The sequence below is a fragment of the Gopherus evgoodei genome, chromosome 16 (assembly GCF_007399415.2).
Source record: "Gopherus evgoodei ecotype Sinaloan lineage chromosome 16, rGopEvg1_v1.p, whole genome shotgun sequence".
Taxonomy (NCBI): Eukaryota; Metazoa; Chordata; order Testudines; family Testudinidae; genus Gopherus; species Gopherus evgoodei.
In genome coordinates, this window is record NC_044337.1 from 16020340 (window position 1) to 16045593 (window position 25254).

The 25254-nt window shown below is 37.0% G+C and overlaps 1 protein-coding gene across 2 annotated transcripts in view; it reads right to left on the minus strand.

The window, feature by feature from the left end:
- Positions 1–25254, minus strand: part of MED27 (mediator complex subunit 27) — a 156050-nt gene that overhangs the window by 33126 nt on the left and 97670 nt on the right. For both annotated transcript variants that reach the window (XM_030535676.1, XM_030535675.1), the window contains exon 4: positions 10101–10194. In XM_030535676.1, coding sequence (XP_030391536.1) covers positions 10101–10194 — 94 coding nt within the window. The remainder of the gene's footprint in view (positions 1–10100; positions 10195–25254) is intronic.

Sequence of the window (25254 nt, forward strand, 5' to 3'; positions counted from 1 at the left end):
GTGGAACAGAGTCCATACTATTTACAACTATAAACACTTTGATTTTGTCTGTAAATGATCAAATGTCATAAGAAGTTATAAATTGCTTTACAGGTCTTTCGTCTTGATCTCAACAGCATTTTACAGTTCTCCTACAGAGAATCCTCAGAGGAATAAGTTTTGTTCTTGCACATGTGGGGCTAACTTGGCCCAGACAATAGGAATTCATGCTTGGAAAAGATCTAGCTCTGGAGTATAATTTACATTTTCAGGCATACAGCTGTGGCCCTGCAGATCATCTGATAGTAGGGAATAAAACACTAATAGCCCTTACAAAGGGAGTAATTTGATAGTTCTACTCTGAGCTCCAGCAATGTAGGTCTCTTCTTTTGGAGGTCAAGCCCCACCTGGCCAGTCCTTTTTAAATGAACACTCAATGTACCCCCTTGCCCCGCACAGCTGATAATCATAGGGAGCTACTATCAGTGTAGAGATCTGCTGCTTTTCAATTTAATTAAAGTGGGCAACATTTTTTCCCTTCTAAAGCAAACTTTTCCCATTAAACTGCAACTTCTTCTGTCGATACCCTGTTAGACAGCACTTGGATTTTTAATATTTCGCCTGTAGGATATGTGCCAACTTGCCCTTGATGTAGAAAATTTTAATTCAAATCAATACATGTACAAGGTCACTTTAAAATTCAATTAATATGAATGGAAAAATATGCCCCACAGTTCTGAGAGCTGAAAATGGAACAGCTGTAAGTTAAACACTCATGTAGCTCCTGTTTTGGTTCTGTGTCTACTAACAATGCTGTTCTAACTTGGTTTTAACCACTACGTGCTCAGTCTGACAGCTGAGATATTCATAATGCTGTTTCCTAAAATGGGAAGCTCCAGGATAAGGAGACACAATGTACTGAAACATACAACTTTACTGACAAAAATAGGGGTAAAATAAAAATCCCTTTGTAAAATCCTAGATTTAAAAATATTTTGTCTACCACTAATAGAACTCTGAGTGCAGATGACTAACATTTTAAGCCAAAAAGGAGGGGCACTTAGGAGAGGTAACCTGAACATTTGATTTTGTTATTCTTAGACTCCTATCGAATACCCACTTTAATTAACTTACTGACAGAAAAAGCAAAAAGTTTTTTTCGCTCTCCAAATTGGCAGTAGCAAGGTCAAAATTCTGTTTGGATAAAATGTCTTTAAATCTCCTCTTTGTAACTTTAGTACTGTACTGAAAATTATGACAAACTAAGTGGCTCTTATAGGCACTAATAAAATACTATGATAAATATCCTCTGTTAGATTTATTTTATATTTTCATTTTAGGAGAAAGGTTGCTGAAGGTACTAAGTTCCAATACTATGCAGGAAAATTCCCTAAACTCCAGATTGCCTCTCAGCATCCCAGGGAATCCTCTGCTGATTTGAAATGCAGATGCTCTGCAATGCAGAGCTAAACAGAAGAAATATTATTTTCAGTTCACTTGCATACTTCACTGCTAATGTCACAAGGAATGAGAGAGAGAGAGAGAGAGTGTGTGCGCGTGCACGGATGTGTTTTCATTCACCTTAGGAGACAGTAATGCATCAACAAATTAAAAGCATAATGAAGCTGTGCACGTTCAGCAGCAAAAGTTCAGCCCACCTGCTCCTTGCAAAATAGGCAGACCTACTCTTTTTTCTCTTGTATCTTGATAATTAGCAGAACAGCCACGAATCATATGGTACGTGTATTGAGAATATAAGCATTAGAAAAGCAACAGATTTTCTATTAATTATTTTTTCCCTCCATTTCTTTCTCATATCTAATGCTGGTATGAATGCTGCAATTCCCTTCACACAATCATTAATCTTTAATGATGCCTATTTGTAAATAGCATGATAGGATGCAATTAAGCCATTAGAGGCTAAATAAACCAACATGCTAATTAGGTTCTTTACAAGAATTTTTTTTTAAATGTAGAGGCTGGAATTTACCTTTCATTAATCAAACTTAATTGCAATAGTGCACGTTAAAAAGTCAACATAAATTAAAGTCTTTAAATGATTTTCCCATATTAAGGATCAGTTGGTGAGCTTTTCCCTCAGTAACAAGGCATATTCTGTTAATAAGGAGACCAAACTGGCAAACAATATTGCCTAAAGGTTAGAAGACGGGTTTTGCCCATGGGCCAGTCACATTTATGGTATAATTATCCCAGTCCAATGAAGATTAATTTGCTACTGAAGACAAATAGTTTCTTAAGTTTTGCCTTCCTCATTCTAAATTTTAATACCCCAGTAATATTACTGGGATGGGATGGGAAGGATGGCTGACTTCCGTCAACAAAGAAGCTCTACTAGAGCATCAAGATGGATCATTGACACTCTGGAATTGGATGCATATTCACCTATACAGAGGAATAGAAGCTGAATAAATTCATCTCCAGCTTCTCTTTACCTGTCCCTGCTCCTTCTCCTTTTCTTTGCCTCCTCACCTTACTAACTTCCACCCACCAAAAGCAGGCAGAGAGCAACACACTCATCCTCCAGGGCTCTGCTGCTCAGATTATGCTGGTTCCATAGAAGTCCTTCCCTGTCTACAGCCCATAACGTGACCTGCCCTCCCCACTGCTTGTCCCTGACCTGAGGAGACAGTCATGTACCAGCTGCAGAGGGAGGCAGGTCAGACTGCGATGGTCAAAGGAGGTCAAAGATTGATGCAGGGACAAGCGGTTGAGATTGGTTCTTCTAATTCTGACTCTGGCAAAAGAAGCTGTAACTCAATGTCCCAGGTAAATACTGGAAACTGGCCAGTCTCCAAAATTTCAAACACCTCAGAATTAATCAGTGCCCTCTTAAAGGTTTTCTGACATTTCGTTGATTGTTCCCATCATGTTTATGCACCATATAAAGTTCAATGTAAATACAGAGAGGAGATATTTACAATGGTCACTTTTAAAATTTGCTAATTTTGCTTTAGAAAAATAGAGGAAATATGACAAATGCTGAGGAAATCTTAGTTATTAAGAACAACTAGTAGGGTTTTAAGGATGAAGACTTATACTGATTAGCATGGGGGGAAATAGGGACTTTAAAATTTAAAGTCAAACATTAAATGGTTCCAGCCAACTATAGCATAGGCAACTGATTCTAAATTACTGGATAATGAAATATATATAAAAAAATGTTTAACTGCTCTCAGGATAAAATCTTATAGAACAAGATTCAATTTGATATATTTTTTTAATGGTCAAATTATAAACCTCAAAAACTGAATTTCCAATAGAAAATGGTGGCAATTTTAACTAATGCACTTTAGCTACAATATATAGAAAAACAAAAACTGAGCCAAAAAAGTCTTCCATCTCAGTGAACAGATGTCTAGCCAATTTGCAATTAATTCCATAGACCCAATTCCATACAATCAGACTGCTTAAAATGCCTGGAACAAGTTAAAATGTAAATTATCTGATTTTAATGAGAATGAATGGAAACTATGTCAAAAATCTCTCCCCTTTTAGGGCATGAAAAGTAGAAGAGAGAAGCAGCAGGTAAAAATCTAGCTAGCAGTATAAATGTATACAATGAATTTATCATCAAAAAGACAATTTGATAACAAAATATGAGAAGAAAATGCTATTTCTGAAATGAGCTTTGTTTTGGCAGAAAGTATTTTCCAAAATTAGAATTCAGTTATTTAAATCATTATATGTTAGAAAATGCTCAAAACAAAAAAACTCTTCCAGTGTTTTTTAAAACACATTTTCCCAGTGTTTATATCTGCTATAGTGTTCCTTTTATATGCTTTTATAATGTTAGAAGGTAGTCAGTCCTTTGAAGTATGGTGACTGAGCGAGGCAGAATGGTCTAGTGATTGAAAACAGAAGAACTTGGTTCTATTCCTGAATTGCTGAGTCAGTTGAATTCTGCCTCTCTCCGTCACAACTGAATCACAACTTTCCTGTGCCTCATCTGTAAAATGGAGATAATGCTTACCTTAATTTGTAAAGCCCTTTTTGATGCTTGGATAAATATACTACTATATATATTGGTATTATCATTAAAATATCACACAACAAGATTTTGAATTTTGATAATGGTCACAAGATGGTTGAAAACAACCACACTGTGAAAAGTCCTTATAGACACAGGGCAATTGCAATAGTTGAATTTTAGAGACACTATCTTAAAACCAAAGATGACATTTAAAGTGTCAATTCTACTGTTTCTAATATTGGTATTCTCTTCTCCTAGCCTTATAATCATAGTAAAGCTGACGAAAATGGTTAGTTTGGAAAGAATGGAAGCAGACAAATGATATTCTAAAATAATTAAAGAATGGAAAGGACAAATGATATTCTGTGGGTCTGCCAAAATCAGGAGAGTTCCACTGCAAAGAAACAAAATCCTATCTTCTTAACCTGTATTACACCTACTGCAAATAAAGCTGTACCAATTCTGTTCACCTCTGTAACATGAAAGCCAACAAGGAAGAAAGCTCTAATTATTTTGAAATACATTGTGCATTTCACAATTTGTTAAAATTTTAGGGTATGATCCATTTACTTTTATTGGAGCTACATTGATTTACACCAGCTGAGGATCTGACTCTGAATGTACAGCTGCATTTTGGAGAAAACTGCTGATTGCAAATCTTGTTAAAAGTGACTTTGTATGTAATCTTGGCATTATGGAAGCCCAGGTGAGAGAGTACATAAAAATGTCTACCTGCTTCACACTAACTGGTTGACTACAATCATAAAAAGGAATTTAAGTAAATGATGAGTATTTTTTATTCAAAATTGAAGGTTTTCTTCTGATTATTAAAAGACAGGCTGCAAAATGGTTAATGGTGACTTAGGACTCTCACTTTGCAAGGGTCACAAATGACTTCCTTGTGGTGGCAGCAGCCATGCTGAAATGGGAAGTATGCCTGATATGATCTCTGAGCATGCTCTAATTCACACAGAGCTGGTTTGGCCCTTTCACAGCCCAGGATACAGGGAGCGCTAGGGTGGCTTACAGTTCAAGCACTGGAACATAATAATTGAGAATCAATCCCAGTATGTTTATTAAGATAGGGTCCATGTTCTGAAAATTTTTCCAAACTCCTGATTTAGGGAGATGAATACTTTCCCCAGGGCTCTGATCACCACAAAATAACAAAGACAACAGCTGATCTCACAAGAAACACAACTGTTTGACAAAATGTTGTGTGTCCAGGAATTTAACAGGTTAAATAATCAAAGAAACAACTAAAAGTCTAAGATAATTCATGTATTCTTAACATATTAGGAAAAGTTTATCTGTTTACCATCCCAATTCAAATATTGCAAGCTACTGGAAGTTGAGAAACAAAGTCAAAGAAAAACCTTAAGAGTCCTCTGTTCACTCCACTGCCACAGCAAATTAATTTTGCATAGCACTTTTATTGAAGCTGATCTAGAGTGAATGTTTGTCTTCTTTCATGCATAGATACAAGTAAAAAATTAATTGAAAAATCAATAGTGTAGATTGGGATTAAACTGCACATTGAAATACCATGATAAACAGCTTTTAAAATCAGTTGAGGATTTCACACAGCTCTGAAAGATGTCAATGATTTATGCATTTAGTCTATGCAGCGTAAATCCAAGCTAATGAGGCACAATTGCTCTGTATAAATTTGAAACACAAAAAGACTCAGTTGTCTGGAAGAAGTAACAGCCACATAGGATTGCAAGTAGGAATCTTTCAGAACCAACATTTATGCTTCTAGGAATAGTTTAGTACTTTCCTGCTTACTGGTGGTGGCTTGTGTTGAAAGATGTATGCTGCCAACTGAGGGCCAAGCTTCACACGAAGGTTACTACCAGTTGAAAGCAAGATTGCAGGCCTATTTTTGTTTATCAGATGATGTCTGTCAAATGAGAACTACTACTTTTGGGACACTGAAGGAACTGTGGATTACAGCAGTCACAACTGCTATGGTTAAAGTTGCAAAACAATTTCTAAATTCTCAAAACTTTCTGGAACAATAATCTTTTGGGCTAACATTTTCAGTATTAGGTCTCTTCCCAGAGGTGATTTGTTTGGGAAAGTTTGAACAAACTCCTTCATCCTTTTGAAGTTACAAAAGGGCTAGCAAGCATATTTTTACCACTTCCCCCATAAAGATAACTACAAACAGTTAAACCTCAAAACCTCAAACTAGACACTCAAACAGGTCATGATAACAGAATATGCACTGCTCAGTCTGAAAATGAAAATGTTTTAAAACAAAGGGCAAGATCATCCTCTGAATGAGAATTTTCTTGGGGAGAGGGGGTGGAAATTATGAAGTTCTCCTTGTGGAATTGTCTTGCCTTTTATTTTTTGGGATAAAGCATCATAGTTACATCCCCGCTGCACACAGAACAAACGGGAGGTTGGTTCCCCAAACCAATGGACTTCTCTTGGCCTCTGCATTTGCCCTCTTCCAGCTCCCTAGAAGCAGGATTCCAAATACATATCCCGAAGCCCCACAATGAGAGTTACACAGCGTGAAGGGTTAACTTAACATTGAGGGAGGCAGGCTGCCTCCTTCTCACCATGTTTTTGAGCCAGGAGATCCCCTCCATAACTTCCCCTGCACTGACCCACCATTTTGGTCTCTTCCACTCACAAAGGGAGAGGGCACAATCCAGCCCAATGTTTGAAAATATGGGCCCTCAAGGTCACAACAATTTGGGCCTTCTTAATATACTTGTTTCTCATGCCAATACCTTTATTAGTAAGTACCGTATATACTTTTCTTGGTCAATTGAATTATTTTAGAGCATGCTGGATGCCTTGCAGTACAAAAGCAAGACATGGCCCCCTGCCTCAGAGAGCTTACACTAAAATTTCAGACATAATGCAAAACCGAGAGGAGATAAAACAGTAGGGAAGAGATGGACAAAGGTTGCATCAATGAGATTATATAGTTACTTAATAAAGACTACTTGGCAAACAGATTGGTGGTGCAATTTTTTAAAATTAAATAATAAATGTCCTTTGAATCGCTATTTGAAGTAAGAGAATGAACCAATAGTGCTGTGGCAGAGAAAAAGTGCTTTTGTGCAGAAACTCTAAACTGGTCTTACTTGGGACTCTCACTCACATATTGACAAGTCACAAGTTTTAGGGAAGACTCACTTTTCTCTAGTGGCACAGGTACCAGTCTCACTGCTCATCACATAGCACCTTTCACTGATTGATTGTGCCTGAAACCAGCAAAAGCTTTTATAGCGGTCAGGGTAAAATGGAAGATTCCATATTGGTAACATGAACTGAAACAGATCAGAAATATAAGGAATAGCTGTCTGAAAAGAAAAATGATCATTACATGGCTATATACAACAAATAACAGTAAAACAAAAGTTTTATGATCTGTGATTGTGGATTATGTGAAAACCAACTGAAAGGGAAATATCACTTGTTCAGTACACTGCAGTTATCTGGTACCAGTAATCATGTCTTTGATTTAGTGGTGGTACTGTGACAGGTACACAGAAGGCAATTTAATCATGCAATCCAGCATATTATTACTTATTGCAAAAAAGAGTCTCTTCAAAACAACAACTCTTCCAACCTACTTTATTCCTTACCTGTACTCTGTCAATGTACCCAAATCACAATGTATGTTTGGGACTTGATTCTAAACAGTGTTGAGTGTCCTCAACTCCCACTATAATAAAATAAGTTGAGGGCACTCAGCCTTTAGTAGGAGCTGCTCTGAATCCAGCAGAGTTGGGTTCAAAGTGAAAATGGCAACAAATATTTTCTCATACAGAAAATGTTATAACTAAATAAACCTAAGAGCAACTTTAAAAGCATCATGAGGACTACCATTTTATGGCCCCTTAGATATTATGTGGTTCCATTTCATTAATCAAACAATTGCAAATGACATGTTTTAATGCCTATGAAAGCCAGCTGTTTAACCTCTGACTCAGTTAATCTCTTAATATTTTTTTTTCTGTTCAAAGAAAATTAATAATGGGATGTTAGTTGATTAACAAACTAAAAATCAACGCAGTTAGACTTATGGATAAATGAACTCATCCTTTTAAGGAATGTACAGGGAATGTACCCACACTGAGGATTCTAAAGTCTACAAACACTACAGAAACAACCCAGATTCTAGATGGCAACTAACACTGAGTCACAAATACGTTTACAGTTTGGCTTAGCTTGGCTCAGATTGGACATTAAATGAAAGCTTGAATTTTTTTCTACATCCGATTAACTAAAGTTTTCAACAAAGTGACTAAAAAAGAAGGTTAGAATGACTACTGGGATATTATAATTATAAATCAGCACACCTTGTGCAAGTCTTTCCTGTCCCCTGTTGAGAAATACAAATGTCAATGTAAAATGGGATTAAATGACCCAATGTCTGAAATTGAAGGCCAGTGCATTAAGATGACTCCATACCTTCTTGTTCTATTTTGCCAAAGATTCTGATTTTAGATTCATTTAACTATTCACTATAACTATAGAAGATGAAAGGAAGCACTAAGTAAACCAAGAAAGGTGTTCTGAAACCTGAACAGGTTAACCTTTTTCTGGTCCCATATTCTACATCTCCTTGAGACCACTTTCCACATGGATATTTGTTATCTAAGATGTACAGCACCATCAGCACAGTATCTAAGTGCTAACGTTGGATGCCCTTGTAAAAATTACCCTAGTTTCTGAACCCTTTTATAACAGTGTTTTAAAATACATATACACTCATACCTACCCACACAGCTGTTGTATCCAATCTTTCCATAGTTGTGTACGTGATAACGAAAAATTAATCATAAAAGGAAATGGAATCAGAAGTTAGATGAAAAAAGACTGAACAGGTCCCATCCACTTCCTCTCTCACCTATAGTATATATTTACTTTATTTTATTTTAAATGTGCCAAATAATGGGACTTCTATCACTCACCTTGATAGCGCAAAATCAGCTAAATACATTAAAAGTGAGCTGAGTGGCCACTGCTCAACACCCTTCAACAGGTTAATCTTGTACACTACAAAGTTTAAAAGCTCTCTTCTTGCCATTAACACAGCAGCTGCATGTGAAAATTGATGTGGCTGACAGGTCCTTGTGGAATAAAAGCTTGTTCGCTCAGACAGAAGTAACTCTAATATCTTGGATCTGTTTATCGATAATCCAGTCTTTACTGCTCATTCACTCTGATGCCAAATTCCTGACTTCATCATGGAACAGAAACTCACTGACCCAGAAATAATTTGAACAAACCTATTTCACTGAGGATTTTTTTACCTCATTAAACTCTCCCTCCCTGATAATGCTGCTGAAGGCATCATTAATGTGTCTGAGGCTGGGTAGACTCATTCTTCCATAATCAAATCTAATAGTTTAGGTATTGAAGTAGCACACTAATCCCTTTAAAGGGAGGAGCTATTTTTGACCATTTACTTTTCTTTTCAAAACAAAAAGCACTCTAAATTAAAAGATTAATCCTTACACTATATCAAATTGGGAAGATATGGATAATAGAGAAGATCTTAATACCAAGAATATTTGCTTCTCCAATTAAGAATCAGCAACAAGACTTGATCCTGCTCCCACTGCACTCAATGGCAACACTTCCTTTCACTTCAATGCTGCAGAATCAGGCCCATAGTCAAAATGGTAAAATATTTTTAGTGTCAAATGACACACAGTCATTCTGATGTTTTTTATCCAACTTTTTATCAGTGCAAAAATCAGGGAAATATATTTTCCCCTCAAACTCATCTAATGCTTTTCCTGTTCAATTAATAATCTTTCCTGCAACTCCTCCATCAGAAATGCAAAGCGGTCCTGGAAATCACATTTTGCAATGTCTGTGGGCTGATTCCCACAAAGTCCTCCTGATTCTAAACTCTGCCAATATGTCCTCCAGGACTGGATCAGTACTTTTTGGTTTTGGACTAAGTCAAATATATTTTCCCATCTTCCTTACCAAGGGGAAGAAATGAACTACACTACTGTACAGCCGCAGGAACTCTACTACTCTGAAATGTACTTGAGTCTTTAGCAATGTTCATTTTAAGAACAGCAAATTAGTCTGTTAAGCATTCAACCCCAACTGGATTACCTCAAAACCAAATGGTGGAACTTACCAGAAGCATTGCAGAGGTTCCATTTGGCCTGGATAAATGGATAGACATTTCAGGGAACATCCTATCAATGCGGCTGATCACATCATCAACATACCTACCAAACAAAACAAAAAAAAAACCAAAATTTTAGAAGTCTATTTATGCCACATATGCAGCAATTAAAACAATCTTAAATAGATTGCAGTACAGATTTCAAAATCCATTTTGATAAACCATCCAATAGGTAACAAGCCAAAAGTTTTATTCTAGCCAATTGTATGCAAGGATTGGTGAGGAAAGAAAGAAGAGGTGGATGGCTGATTCCCTTCCCTCTTCCTAATTAGCTACTGTATTTCCAAAGATGTGAGACTTCCTCCTCCTACAAGCACCTGAAATCAATACTCCCTCCACACTTCCACAGCAAAACTCCTCTAGAATTTTCAAGCATTTGTAAGGCTGTGCTCCCAAAATACTTTTTAAGCACCTTTCTGTCACACCGCTTGCCATCGGTTATTGGTCACGGCTTGTTCCATAACATTATATACGTTGACTTTGTATTACATTTGTGATCATCACTAATTCAGATATCATCCTTCCACTCATCAGTCAGAGCTGGGAGCACTCTAAGTTTTTTACATTCCATTCAGCCACCACTGACATGCACCAGCAAAGCTCAATGCTAGAAGCACAGTAAACTGGAAGATCACTTTGGAGCAATACAAAAGTCTACAGCTCACAAATGCAACCTTTGAATAATATGCTAGGATGCACTAGGAAACAGAAGTTCAGCACTGAACTTCTAGCAATGTGCTCTCATTGAACTCCATTCATACCAATGACAGCTGTGTTTCCTTAGTAACTGACATACTTCAAAGAGTCACACACATTTAATATATTTTGGTAAACAAGACAACCCAATGTGAAAGCAGAGAGAGGAGCAATAAAGGAATAATTCTAAACTAAATGAAAATAAGTGATTTTTTTCAAAAAATAACTTCACTCTGGAAAAATTATATTGAATATGTGACAACATGTGGGAGCATGAGGTGCTATAAAGTTCAAATTGCCTCTTGTTTGCGAAGACCTACATAATTCATTCATGGCTTTCCAATGCCAGAGTAATACAGCTATTCTAAAGTGTTGGTCCTAAAGATTTTTATAGCACCCCACCTACATACACTACTGCAGAATGCAAGCCTTTGGTACTTCATGGAATTTAAATTAAATACACCTCAGGAAGAAACTTGTACTTTTTGTCTGCAAGGCACTATGCACACTTCTGGTGCATTAAGTAATAAATTACTGATAATAAAGATAATATAGCAACCTAACTGCACACTAAAATAATGACGCACAAATACTATCATTATAAAGATGGATGCAAACACACATTAAAAATACTCATGAAAATAGTTACTGCTCATGAGTAAAGTCAAAGTTTAGATCCATAACATGAATGTTAAAAATATACATATATGCTCAAAATACAAAATTGATTAGACTATTTTATGTACTAAATTTTAAACCATATATATACACACACACACACACTCGTTCATTAGCCTGTTCGTTTATAAGCCGACCCCCCACGATGGTTAGGTAAAAACAGCAAAAACTGTATGACCCTTTCATAAGCCAACCCTGTATTTCAAGGGTGGCAAACTTTGGCTCCTTACCCATTAGGGTAAGCCGCTAGCAGGCATAGACATTTTGTTTACCTGGAGAGTTCACAGGCACGGAGCCCCTCAGCTCCCAGTGTCTGCAGTTTGCCATTCCCAGCCTGCGGACGCTCCAGGTAAACAAAACGACCATGTATTAGATATTCAATTCAATGATTCCATAGAGTTTAAAATCATCAAACTTTGGCGTAGACCCATTTATAAGCCGACCCCCGCTCTTTGGTGCGTCACTTTTTTACCAAAAATATTCGGCTTATGAACGAGTATATACAGTATATATACAGTATATTTGTGAGAATGAACTGAAATATTTAAAAAACAATCATTTTAGTAACCATCAAATTGCTTTAGCTAGTTTTTCAGAGTTCACATACCCCCATGTTGATTGTTCTTATTTTTGCAGTGGTTGAGCAAATTTATTTTTGATTTTTAAAAAATTACTGTTTTAAAAATAATTCAAATATCTTTTTTTTTTGTACCACAACTCAAAAAAGTTTCAAAACGAAGTCTGAGACCGTTATTACTACATAACAGCCTTGAGGGATTTTTTTATATCAAAGTCATAAGCCTCTGACAACAAGGGTTTATAGAAAAGCTAAACTCTAGTGGCGTGAACTGTGCCACTGGAATAATAAAAACCCACCATAAAATCTTTGTACAGTATTCTGAAAAAGTTAAACTCTTTTCAAAGAAGGAAAATACAGGGCTCACTCTCCGGCTCTTTAAGGACAGGACCAGATGGGGTGCTACTGGGTTGCTTCTGAATGCATCTACGAACAGCATGACTTGGTTACAAAGCTACAAATGGAAGTAGGTATACAGGACATGTTTACAGATTAACACACACTTAGGCTTTGAAAAGAGTTTTCACAATATTAGCTAACCACCACAAAAGTGAAAGTAAAACATTTCTGCATCTAAAAACTATTTCTCACATGGAATTATCTGAACTGTTTAAGGAAGGTAAGTAATTTTGAGATTTTGCTTTTTAAACTATGTTTTTAATTATTCTTTTTAGTCTTGTTTGTTTAAAAAACCCAAAGGAGTCTTTTCACTGGGGACATTTAGGCTTTTATTGCTATCTTGCAGTAACCCAAATTCACTGCTGGGCATCATCAGTAAATCAATGAAGTTGTATCTGCTCATGCAATTGGTGAACTACTGTAACATTTTAACATTAAAAAACTGCTCCATTCTTCCTGTTACAAGGGGGAAGAGGAAAACATGTGGTTTTTATCCATGCAAATGAAATTGACTCTCAGCTTGCTAACTGATAGTGCAGTCAGAATCAGTGTAAGCAAGCACCGTCTTCCTTAAATAGTGAAAGAGGAGAAATGCATGACAAAGCTCCAAGATAGTCTACATATCAACAATATGTATCACTGTCACTTTAAACATTCCTGCATCTGATACATTTCTATTCTAAGCATATGTCTGTGTGACTTGAATCCAGTCACTCCAGACTCTGCAAAAAGCAAATTCAGCTGTCACTTCTGTGTGAAAAAAAGGGGTCATTGCTAACCATATGCTAATTAAGAAACATGGAGTTTCTCCTTAACAGATCCTCAATCAATACACATCATAGCCTTGGACAACAATGCAAATTATTGTAGAATTTAAATAAGAAGCTATGGCAACAGATTTTGGAGTTTCAGGTGATAATTAAAATTGAATGAAAAATGAACATTTAGAAGTATTATGCCACTTGTCTGGCATGTATAAAGCCAGGCTCACACCAACACTGTGTTGAATATTCTTTATTTTACTATGTAAGGGATGTTAAAATAATACTAAATCCTATATCTGTACTAGAAAAGTTAGAGTTTTCTTTGTTTTTTAAGCACAGATCTAAATCATAACTAGTCTCTTTAGAATACGACACAGTAGTTTGCATTAAACAGAATCAATTATTTTACTGTGCTCACCATGACATCATATTCCAGATATAGGAAGCAGTCCCAATTTATGATAAAGTCAATGTACATTAAGATAAATGTTGCCTATTAAATGTATTCTCCTGAACACCACTTGAAACCTCTATATTACACTTAGAAAAGGTAAAAATTGAATACACATCAATTCTTGCAATCCACAATCTGATAGGAAAGGTCAGAAGATGGACTAAAAAAATGACATTTTAAAAATCAGACTTTATAAAACAAATATCTTTCCTTTTAAAAAAATCTGTTTAAAGTTAAATTGAAATGACCACAATCTATCATTAAGGCCTAAACTTCCCAGAACCTATTAACATCATTTAAATAAATAAAAGCACTTTATCAATGGGTATATCTACATGGCAGTTAGACACCCGCGGCTGGCCTGTGCCAGCTGACTTGGGCTCGCGGGGCTCCGACTGCGGGGCTGTGTAATTGCAGCTCAGGCTGCAGCCAGAGCTCTAGGACCTTCCCACCGTACAGGGTCCTAAAGCGTGGGTTGTAGCCCAAGCTCAGATATCTACACTGCAATTAAACAGCCCTGCAGCCCAAACCCCGTGAGCCTGAGTCAGCTGGCACAGGCCAGCCACAGGATTTTTAATCGAGGCTTCTTCAATTTCTAATGAGTTAAAGAGTACTGATTTTTTAATAAGATACATAATTGGGGGGAAACATCTACCTCTTGAGGTCAACCCAAACTTTCTAAATTTGTCACAATGCCATGTACTGCATTAAGTATAGATATTATTTTCAGTCTTTAGAATTGAGCAAAGGCCGGTATTTACATTTTCTCAAATGGAAGTATTTTCAATTTCACTTGTCTAGCAAAGCTTTTGTCTTAATTATATTTGGGTTCAGTTTAGATAGCAGGTACACGAATAGTATTTTCTTAATTTGCACTAATTCGTTCAAATTTAAGAAATTGATTGAGTGTTGAAAAAGCAGGAAATCTTGTTTCCTCCTCCAATCTATGCATTCAAAACAGGTAGGAGAGGATGAGATCTACTCAGTTTAAAAACTTGAGGGGTAATGAGGACAAATTTTCTAATGTATTTAGGCACTTAAAGATGCAGATAAGCACCTGATAGGATTTTCAAATGTTCTCAAGCAGAAGTTAGGCACCTTTTCCCATTGATTTCAACTCCCATTGATTTCAAAGGGAGTAAGGTGCCTAACCTGTGTAGGAGCTTTTGAAAAATCTCACTAGGCTCCTGTCTGCACCTTTAGGTGCCTAAATACCTTTGAAAACCTGACCCACGGCAACCGAACTAGTTAATTCACAAACTATGGTTAATACTTCCTTTGCTTGAGGAATCAGTTTTAAATCCAAAACATACTTTGATAAGCTTTTTTCCCGTATGTATTTAGCATATTTAAGGTAGTTTTATTTAACTAATAAAAACAGTTTTTAAAATGCAGTTTTTGTATATTTTTAAATCAATTCCCATTTCCATCTAAATGTAGCTTGACACAAATCCCAAGTAAAAAAATAATTAGTAAATAAAAAATACACCATTCACCATTTTCTAACGTAATAAAAACTGTAAGTCAAGAATTTGAATAAATGCATGTTATTAAACTATATAATTGATAAATAAATATGTATGGATATATTTGGTTACAAATCAACATTTTAATGGTTACCAACCAAAAAGAATGAATCTTTCTTTAGGAAAATATCTAAGTACAAAAGTCAAAATAAGATTTTAATCAATGATTGAAATCAACCAACCTGAAAGGCCACGTTTCCATATTGTTTGTTTACAAAAAGATAATTCAAACACAATACTATATGAACCTGTATATATTGTTGGCTCCTCCAAGTTCTCAGGTGTGGCTGTTCCAGGGGTCACTTACCCCAACCTAAGTCTTTGCACTCCAGACTTGTCTGCCTTGATGGTTCCTTCCTTTGGGACTTACTCTATCCCACTTCCTCAGCTAGGTAGCTACTTCCACCTTTCTTATATTCTACTCTGTCCTGCAGAGGTATTGAATTAGTCTAGAGCTTGAGTTCTCTGCTTCCCACTTCTATAAGGTTAAAGCAGAAGATATTCAATCATTTCCTCATCTCAAGGCCCTACTTTTGTACTATTGCCAACAAAGATCCTATACCAAATTCCACACATTCTTTTTGTGGGTATGGTATTTAAGCACAGAAAAATATTAGTGGAGTCTATTTTACAAAGCACCATAATACTGATCAAAGTAAAGTCAAAGCTAGTACTAGTAGGATTCCAAAAGACTAGGCAAATACACTGTCAGTAAGAATTAAGAAAACTACCTATGAATAGCAGAAAACCTTATTTTCCACAACAGAGGCATTGGACAAGGAGATGAGCTCTCTCTATGTCCCACTATCCATGCTCAAGGCTCTCATGCAGAATCATTAAATATGTAATAGGCAAATGGCAAAGGAGGCTGGCCTCGATATACTGTTCCATCATTTTTCTATCTCTGTTCCACAGCCTGGATATCATGCTTGTTCTTAATTTCCATTGAATTCAGATACCACGGTGATGGACACAGATTTGATGTGTGTCAACAAATGATATTTTATAGAGCAGAAAATATTGGAGAGAGATTTTTTATGGAAAAAATACATCCTGAATCTTTAGAGACAATGCATTGGTTTAAAAGAGAATGCCTTTGGTTAAGACAATCATCCAGGACTGAGTCGGGCAGAGGGATGGAAGGCAAATGGCATGTGGAGAGTCTGACACCGTGTCAATAAACCATCTGATAAATATATGAAAAGGAAGGAAAAAGGGAACAGCTCTCTGCCCCTCCAAATAGTTCCCCCCTGCATCCCCATTTAGTTTAACAAGGAAAATGGACATAAGAGTGAACAACATTAAATTATACCATCTGCATGTACACTACATGATGGCGACTTCTTGAGTGAGTCTGATCTGATAAGCCAGGTCTACCAAAGTAAAGTAGGACTGTTGATTAATCAATTAATCAATTTAATTAACTCAAATCTTATCAAATGTAATGCAATTTCACCAGCTGGTCAAAATGGTGTATTTTTTAATGAAACTGTAACAACAGGTTTTAAACCCTGTCCCCACATCCTACAAGTTATTTTTTGGCTTTAAATCAGATTCCCTACTACACTCTATTGTATCATGTTTGTCTCCCTATTGGCTTTAGATGTATCTTCCTGCTCCTCTCACTGCACCTGTCCTTCTTCCTCTTCCCCTACTATCCCATTCTTCTCAACACTTTTGCACTTCATTCAAATTTAGCTTTTTCATCCAAGAGTAGAGTTGATTTGTTTCTCCATTTAATTTACAAATAGGCCAAATCAGACATATGCTGAAATCAACAGGAACCTCAAGTTATCAGCATATCTCAGGATCATGTCTTGAACTGAGAGCTATGTGGGACTCCAAACTTCACAACAAAAGGATATCTTACAACAGAAAATCCTTAGTCTAACTGGTGAATAGTTATTATTCATTAACATCCAATTAAACATGCAGTAAAATTCGGCAAACAAAATTAGATACGACTTGAAGTGCTGTGCCAAAATTATCATCATTGCTGGCTGTTATGTTATACTCTGTTTTCAGGTGGTGGAATAGTTTTCCCATAAACAAGTGCAAATCAAAGACAACCATCTACTTCATAAACATTAGCAGAGACTCCAAAGTTAATTCTAAATACTATAATCTTTTTGTTTTGTTATAAAAATTCAAAAAAATCAGCTCTGAAAAGGGAAAGCAGAGAGTCAAAGTTCTTTGAAAACCTCCCAGTGGTGTTGCCAATAAGCATATAAAAATCTTCTAGCTTATATTAGAAGAGTAATGCCTGCAACAGACAGTAGACACTTCTGAAGCTGTGCTGTATGTTATCGTCAAGCCAGTTACAAAACGCTGTTTCTAATACACTAATTAGTTCTGCAGAACACTGAAATACAGTTGTTTGCTAAAAAGATCAGGTTTACAACATAGGAGTAATTCAGAAGTCAGCTTTGCAGCAATAGCTCCTATAATGCTCTTTGATTCCCTCCTAGCTACCCCACTTCCCCCAAAAAGAGAGTAATAGTGACAAGTAATTCATTATAAAAGCCTTTCAATTCTACACTGGACAGATGGCTTAGTTTTCTAACATGACCTCTTTTTTTTTTTTTAAACTGGATTAGATCCAGTGATCCAATGTTAGCGTGATGTTTAACAGCTCAGGCAAGATTTAAATAACATTTATCCCACATAGTGTTTAAGATGCATGCTGTTCATTTTTTCCACTCAATACAAAAATCTAAACATTAGGAATGTTTGTATTGATAATCACTGTTTTGGGGTTGTGGCTGGGACTGAGGGAAACGGGAGGGAGAACAAATATTACCCAAAATAATGTTAGGAAAAAAAGGTAAATTTGTAAGACTTGTTAAACTCTGAATATCGTTCCACTCCTGCCCAGACAATAGGGTTTAATCATTTTTGTATAGTGGGCAGAAAACTCTTATGCATGGGATAAACAAACTGTGCTGCTGTCCTGCTAGAACAGCAATTCAGGGTGTTCTGGAGAGCAGTAGAAGAAACTTTCCCAAAATAATCACTTGTGTACTAAAGCAAGTTTTTTCTTGTTTGTTTAAATTAACTTATTCTTCCAGGTTCTGTTTTTTCATAGATGTAACTTAGACCACATTGCATCAAACCAAGCTTCTCTACATCTTTCTTCAGCGCTAGTTTTGGTTCCTTTTGTTCAGGTTAATCAAACCAGAATCAGCTTTGAGGCTGAGTAATAACTCAATGCATCACAAATCACACCACCTCTTTAGAGCTGTGGGTCAGTATTTATCCAAACAACTTATACAGCAGGAGACACCAGATTCTGGTTCATTCAGGGTGCTAGAGATACGTGATCTCAGACCAGACCTAAACTAAACCTTCTGCTCTTGACCTCCTGTAATACAATCTATGGGGTTGTGGTAGGACAACATGTTAAATGCCTCTCTTAAAAAAAAACAAACTGAAAACAGATGGAATCTCTTGTTGGGTCAAGTTGTAAGGCTCTCTCAACATTTCTCCCTAGATGCCATCAAATCCACAATTAACAATGTACCCCCCTCTGCCTATCACTTCAAATCTTAATTGAAATTGGTGAGTCCTGCTCCTCTTTCAAGTCTGTGAATACGCCAGAGTTTCTGATAAATCATCCAGCTACGATTATATTCTACCCAACACAGTACTCTACATCCTTTGAGCATGGCTGTCCTTTTGGTACTGTCTTACTCCTTTATATATAAATGATAATTATGTCAACAATAAATCAGCCCATTATAATGTTAATTCTTCTTGTATGTTATACCTCTTCCTCCATCTTGCATCTGTCCTGTCTATTTAAATTATAAACTCTTCCTGGCAAAGACCACCTACACTGCCCAACATAAAATGGGCCCCGTTCTTGGTTGGCATTTATGCAATACTGTAATAAATACAATAATAATAATAAGATATTTCACACCCACAAATCATCCGGATTAGCAGATATCCTGGTAAGCCAAAAGATTAGTGAAAAATCACCATTATGTTTACAACACTGCCGCTTCACAAAGAATTTGACAAGGAGTAATTCTGGAGGAGAAAAAGGAGACACACAACAGGAATAAATCTGGCAAGTGCTGTGGTCATGAGAATTATTATATTCAGTTTGACATTCAAAATACTGTAGTGGGCCAGCAGATTCCAAATGAAGTCACAATCCTCCACAGCAGAGCAACAACGTAAAATAGCAGAAGCCTACAAGATGTTAGTTAGCATCTGCGCCCTCTGCTCTATTATCTACAGTGGCTGAAAACTGGTTTCCAGGTGAAAATTAAACTATTCACTTTGACCTATAAAGGCCTAAAAATGTTGGGATCTGGACACCTTAGAGACTGCCTCCAGGATGGGGGCATTTCCACCTCAAGGGTCTATAACTCTGGAATTTAGGTCCTCACCCTCATCTGATTTAGCTGGATTTACTGGTTTTCAATCTATGCTGTAAGGCTTGTTTATTTTTTCAATCTTTTTCTGATGAGTGGGCTCACTGAGGAATAAGTTAGCTGAGGAGGTGAAAGTCTTATTTATGGTGAATTAGATAATTTAGTGGACATTCATTCAATAGAATTCTATATTGATTTTTTTAAAGTAAATATATAATAATCTATACTTTAGCACAGGTACTTTTATTAAACCTAGACAAATATACAATGATGTTCAGAATAATAGTTTTAAAAGGTAAAACAAAATAAGTATTCATTAGAATAGGAGTCCGGCCATGAACCCACTGGAGTTTTTAGTATATTCTACCCATTTTCCAACTGCTTTCATCCAAAAGCAACTGAACAATAGTTTATGAGAATTAGCAACAGATTTAAAATGATCCTGCTAAAAAATTTTTTAACCAAACACAGTGCTCACTACCATAAGTATTCACTAGACTTCAGACTATTTGTAACAGGAAGCACTCTTCCCAGGTATGTGATTTAAGTTTATTAATAGTGGTGGAGTTTTAATTATTACCATTCTAATAAAGAAAATAAGCAGATGTGAGGTGTTATGTGTACTGAAGATAGCATTAAAAATAGGAAAATCACAGTTCTGGTATAATTTTTTATACTGAATATAATTTATTAATCTTGGGGTGAAAACTATAATTTAATTCAACAGTTACCTGCTGTGCAAGCCTTTGCACATAGCAAATTCAGCTCCATAGCAGTCTTTTCAGCAGTACCCATTAACAATAATTATTAAACCAGTGATCTCTGCCAGCTCTCGTGAAGTGACACTGTATGCTCAGATGGGCAGTGGAGAGAGCCTGAAGGGAGATTCAATAAATTCTCACATTGAGAAAGCAACAAGATTTGAACCATTCAATTAGACAGCTGGCATGAGCAGAGGATTTGTGCTTTGAAGATGGAAACACTCCTCAGTCCCTTTTCCAAAATTCCAGAAGTTTTTGGCTCTCATCAAAATCGCAATGTGTCTAAAATCCACCCTCCATTTTCTGACTCTTTTGATAAAACCCTTTAGCATGCCTTGATCATCTTTCATTTCAGCTACTGTATTCTCCTTGCTCCTCTCCTCTTCATTGTTCAGACTCCTTCAGCTGCTCCAATGCCATCTTCTCCTTTTTGAATCCCTTCACTGGGTTCCTTCTCTTTTTTCACATTTTCATTCTCAGAGCAACTCCAGGCTGCTCCTGCCTACATTTCAACTTGTTTCAAACTGTTCCCCCTGTCACACTGCCTAATTCTTTCACTACTCCCTTAAGACTCCAATTCTTATGCACCATAGAGGAAAACTGCATTTCTCTCAGGCAGCCAACTCAAGCACATTATTAAGTGTCTCTCAAGGAGGACAGGCAGTTCATCTGGAGATACAAACAGAATTTTTCCCTGTGTCAAAATTAAGATTGTGCTGTCTTTGATGGCTTGAGGAATCAAGGGAGCAAACTCTGGTCAACCAAACTCCAAGATCTAGTCAGCACTTAAAAGTTTAACTGTTAAATTAAAAATAAAATAAATTTTCACATTTCTAACTGAAAGCTTTTAATTTTATTTTACTAAAATAATTAATCTACTAATAGTCCTAGTGTGAACATATTGACATATACCAGTATGTTATTCCCCATCCCCTATAGAAATAGGTATATGGTATAAAGCACTTTTACACCAACATAACCAAATGCTCACTGGGCAGTGTACTGCTTTAACTGTACAAATATAGATAAAGTAGTACAACTTTCTATATAGTGTAGACAAGCCCCAGTGCAACACATGGAACAACAGAACATCCACCTGTGCCAGGAACTCCTTGCTGGATCAAAGCCAAAACTGAACTGCAAATTTAAGATGGATCCATCTTTTCATTTATATCTCCTCCCATAGAGCAAACTCTGAAGAATTTTGCGTAGGTGAACCATACACCACTGAGAATTCTCACATATTTTTCTTTTATTCCTTCACAAGATGAAGTTTCTGAAGGCCTGGGGAGGTGGGGGCCATCACAGGCAAATTCAAAAGAAATCTTTTCTGCAGATTTACTTTCAGGCTTACCTGGCAACACCACCCTAAGGTAAGTGATTTGTAAAATAAAACAGTGACGTCAAAAGCACTTCAAAAAAAATGCAGCAAAGACCAGCAAATGTCAAATAGCTGAATCAGCATGCATCTAAAAAGTCAACAGGCTAAGCTCCAAACCCTAAGGTGTAGGAGTTTTTAAATGTTTCCTTTAGTTTATTTTAGACTCTACACTGGTTGTTAAGGAAAAGATAATTATGTAACTTTACTATAACTATTGTTCTTTGAAAAGTAGGTGCAGATCTATATTCCACTCAGTTGCGCGCACCTAGCGCATTGAAGACAGAGAACTTAATGAACAGTACCCATAGGGGTGGTGCTTGAGTTCTGTCGCCTTAGCCCCTCCCCGGCTACATAAAGGTGGTCCTGACCTGACTTCTCTCAATTTCTTTGCACTGAAATCCAAGGCTGAAGACTCCGATGCAGAGGGAGAGTTGTTAATTACATGCCAGCACCCACATCTTGAACAACAGTTAAGTAGTACAGATAAGTAACCATCTTTTCTTTTTTGAGTGGTTGGAGATGTGTATTGCACTCAGGTGACTCAACCATTTTCGGTAGATGCTGAGGCTTGAAGTCTATTTAAACAGTGACTGCATGACAGCCTTCCCAAAGTTTATGTCTGATCTAAGGCCATGGTAATAGCATAATGTCTAGCAAAAGTATGTATGGAAGACCATGGAAGCCAATATTGAGACATTGCTGAGAAATGTGATTGTCACTTATGATCTTGTCAAATGGGCCTGTAATGACTGCAGGGGCATAGTCTGAACTACCACATAAAATGTGGTAATATAGGAAGTTAGCCACCTGGAGATCATTTGAGTAGAGACCAGCTGACATTTTATCTGATCCACACTGCAGGCAAAAGTCAACAAGATGAACAAAATGGTTTAGTCCTCTTCAAGTAGACTGCCAAGCACTACCTCACATCAGGATAAACGAGTTAGGGGCAGGACGTGAATAGAAACGCAACCCCTGCACAGTAACGTAACAACACTTGTCCGTACACTTTGCCATAGGTGTCAAAGAAGCTGGAGTACTGCACAGCAGTGCTTCATTTATGGGGAGAACTACTCTTCCCAGGTTCAAAGACTGAAGGGAGTCCACCAATTTGTGCATTCCCTTGCACAAAATCAGCCTGCATATGCAAAGCGCTGAAGCCATTTTTTTGAGAGGATTCTGATGCTCCTTAAAATCTCCGGGCACTGAGGAGAAAGACTCCAGCACTACCTAGTCATTTGGTGATGAGGAGGACAAAGGAAGAGGAACCACTGGAACCTTTTGCTGCAGTACAGATATCCGTATATACCTGTTCAGTGCACATTCTCCAAAGGAGCTGCCTCTGCTTGAGTTTGCAACAAAGTGGCTGAGGAGCTGATACCCCCAGATGGTTGGGTGAAGTGGATGTAGGATCAGGATTTTAAAGAACGATGAACCTCCCCTGGATTCCACAGAGGCCAGTGAGGATAAGCATATAGCATCAGTTGCCAGCAAGCACTGGACCAAGAGGTCATCTCTACTGTGGAAACAGTATCAATCCTGAATACAAAGAAGGTCTCAACCACCTTCTAGACCAATGTCTCAAGAACAAAGGTGAGGGGGAGGATGGTTGCCAACTTGATCCCAATGGATCAAAGTCATCCAGATTTCATAGGGAAGCCACCCCCCAGAGAAGCAAAGAAACATCCAGCCTCATGCAAAATTCAGTATGTTGGCTGCATTGCCACTGAGTTGGTGCCCTAACAACTAGCAAAGGTATCATACTCTCACTCAGTACCAACACTGAGGTTGGTATCTGTCCTGACAACATGATCTGCCCTGCTGCAGTCACCACTGGTGCAGAAGGTAGCCACTGTACTGATGAAACCCTCCTCTCTAGGGGATGACTGGAAAGTTCCTTTCTGCTGCTCCCTCTTGCTCTCTACTTTTATATTAGATAAGTCTGCCCTTGCCCAGCTGGGCATCATCATTCATCAAACCTCATCTGCCCTGACTCTTCTCCAGGTACAGCCTGTCATGGGGTTAACTGGCCCTTTTTAACAAGTCAGGCTTTGTGTGGGGTGGACACCCCATCCCACCTGTGAAAAGACTCACAAAAATTAAAAAAGAAAACATCTATAAAACAACACTAACCTGAGACTATTGTTAAGTGACTTAGAATCACAGCATATTGGGTTGGAAGGGACCTCACGAGATCATCAAGTCCACCCCCTGCTCAAAGCAGGACCAATCCCCAGGCAGATTTTTGCCCCAGATCCCTAAATGGCCCATTCAAGGATTGAACTCACATATCTGGGTTTAGCAGGCCAATGCTCAAACCACTGAGCTGTTGAAAATATAAACACAGATATCAGGAAATTCAAAGCTATAATTCCCCACTAATTGTAGCTCATGCTTCTACACACACAAACAAGTACACACTCATAGCTTCCCTTCAGTAAGACAGACAGACATTTCCTGACATCTGAGCATTCAAATTCTCAGTTATAACATTCTTTAACAGTTGTTTACATTGAGTTACCTTGAAGCTGGGAGTTGGGGTTTTTGTTTTTAAATATAAAGCAAAAAGATTCCTGATCACAGCATTAAATAAATCCATAATGCTATCATTCAATGTAAGTGATATAATGTAACAATATGTGTAAGTTAGAGAGAAGGACCCTGCAATAAAATTCATATTGGTGATTTTGAATAGTATTGAAACAGTTTTCTTTCCAACTAGCATGGAACCTTCTTCCAGAACTCTTTAGCTCCACAATAGTAATCAAAAGAGGGTTGTGAACATTAGAATGTGTGAATGTGCTTAGCTAAATAAGCATGTGTCTATTTTACAGTCATTACTGGATTCTTGTCTGAGCTTGTTTACTAGTCTTTATATGTTTTATGAAAATTGTCAATAACTCCTTTATACATAGCTTGAAAGGAAAAACAACCCTCCCTAAATGTGCAACATCAGTGGTAACAGGATTTCAGAACAAATACTTCACAGCACACAAACTCATTGTTTAAACTCTCCATCTGTTTGTAAAAGTAGAATTTACTTCACAATCTAACAATAAACATTAGCAGCAGTCATTTACTCCACCTAAAAACAGACTAAGCATACAACACACCACTGTTTCAGCTACATTCCTTTAAAACAATTTCACAGTACAAATGTTATATTATATTTTTATATTGGAAAACGTAAGAAGCAAATATTCACAAACAAGACATTTATATTGATTTTCCAGCGTGAAAATCTTTGCTGCCGTTTCTCCTGTTTTAATAAATACCACTGAGCAAATGTCTTACAATGGGTGTCCTTACAGTCCAAAGATCTGATACCAGAACACTAACAGATAATCAGAATACAATCCAATTAGTCAATATGAAGAACCAACCTGGTGTAGCGTAACATTCAGAAACTAACTTTATCACAGAGCTGATAGTTAAATGTTTTCTGGAGTTTTATATGTAAAGGGCCGTAGAATAGGTTTGATTGG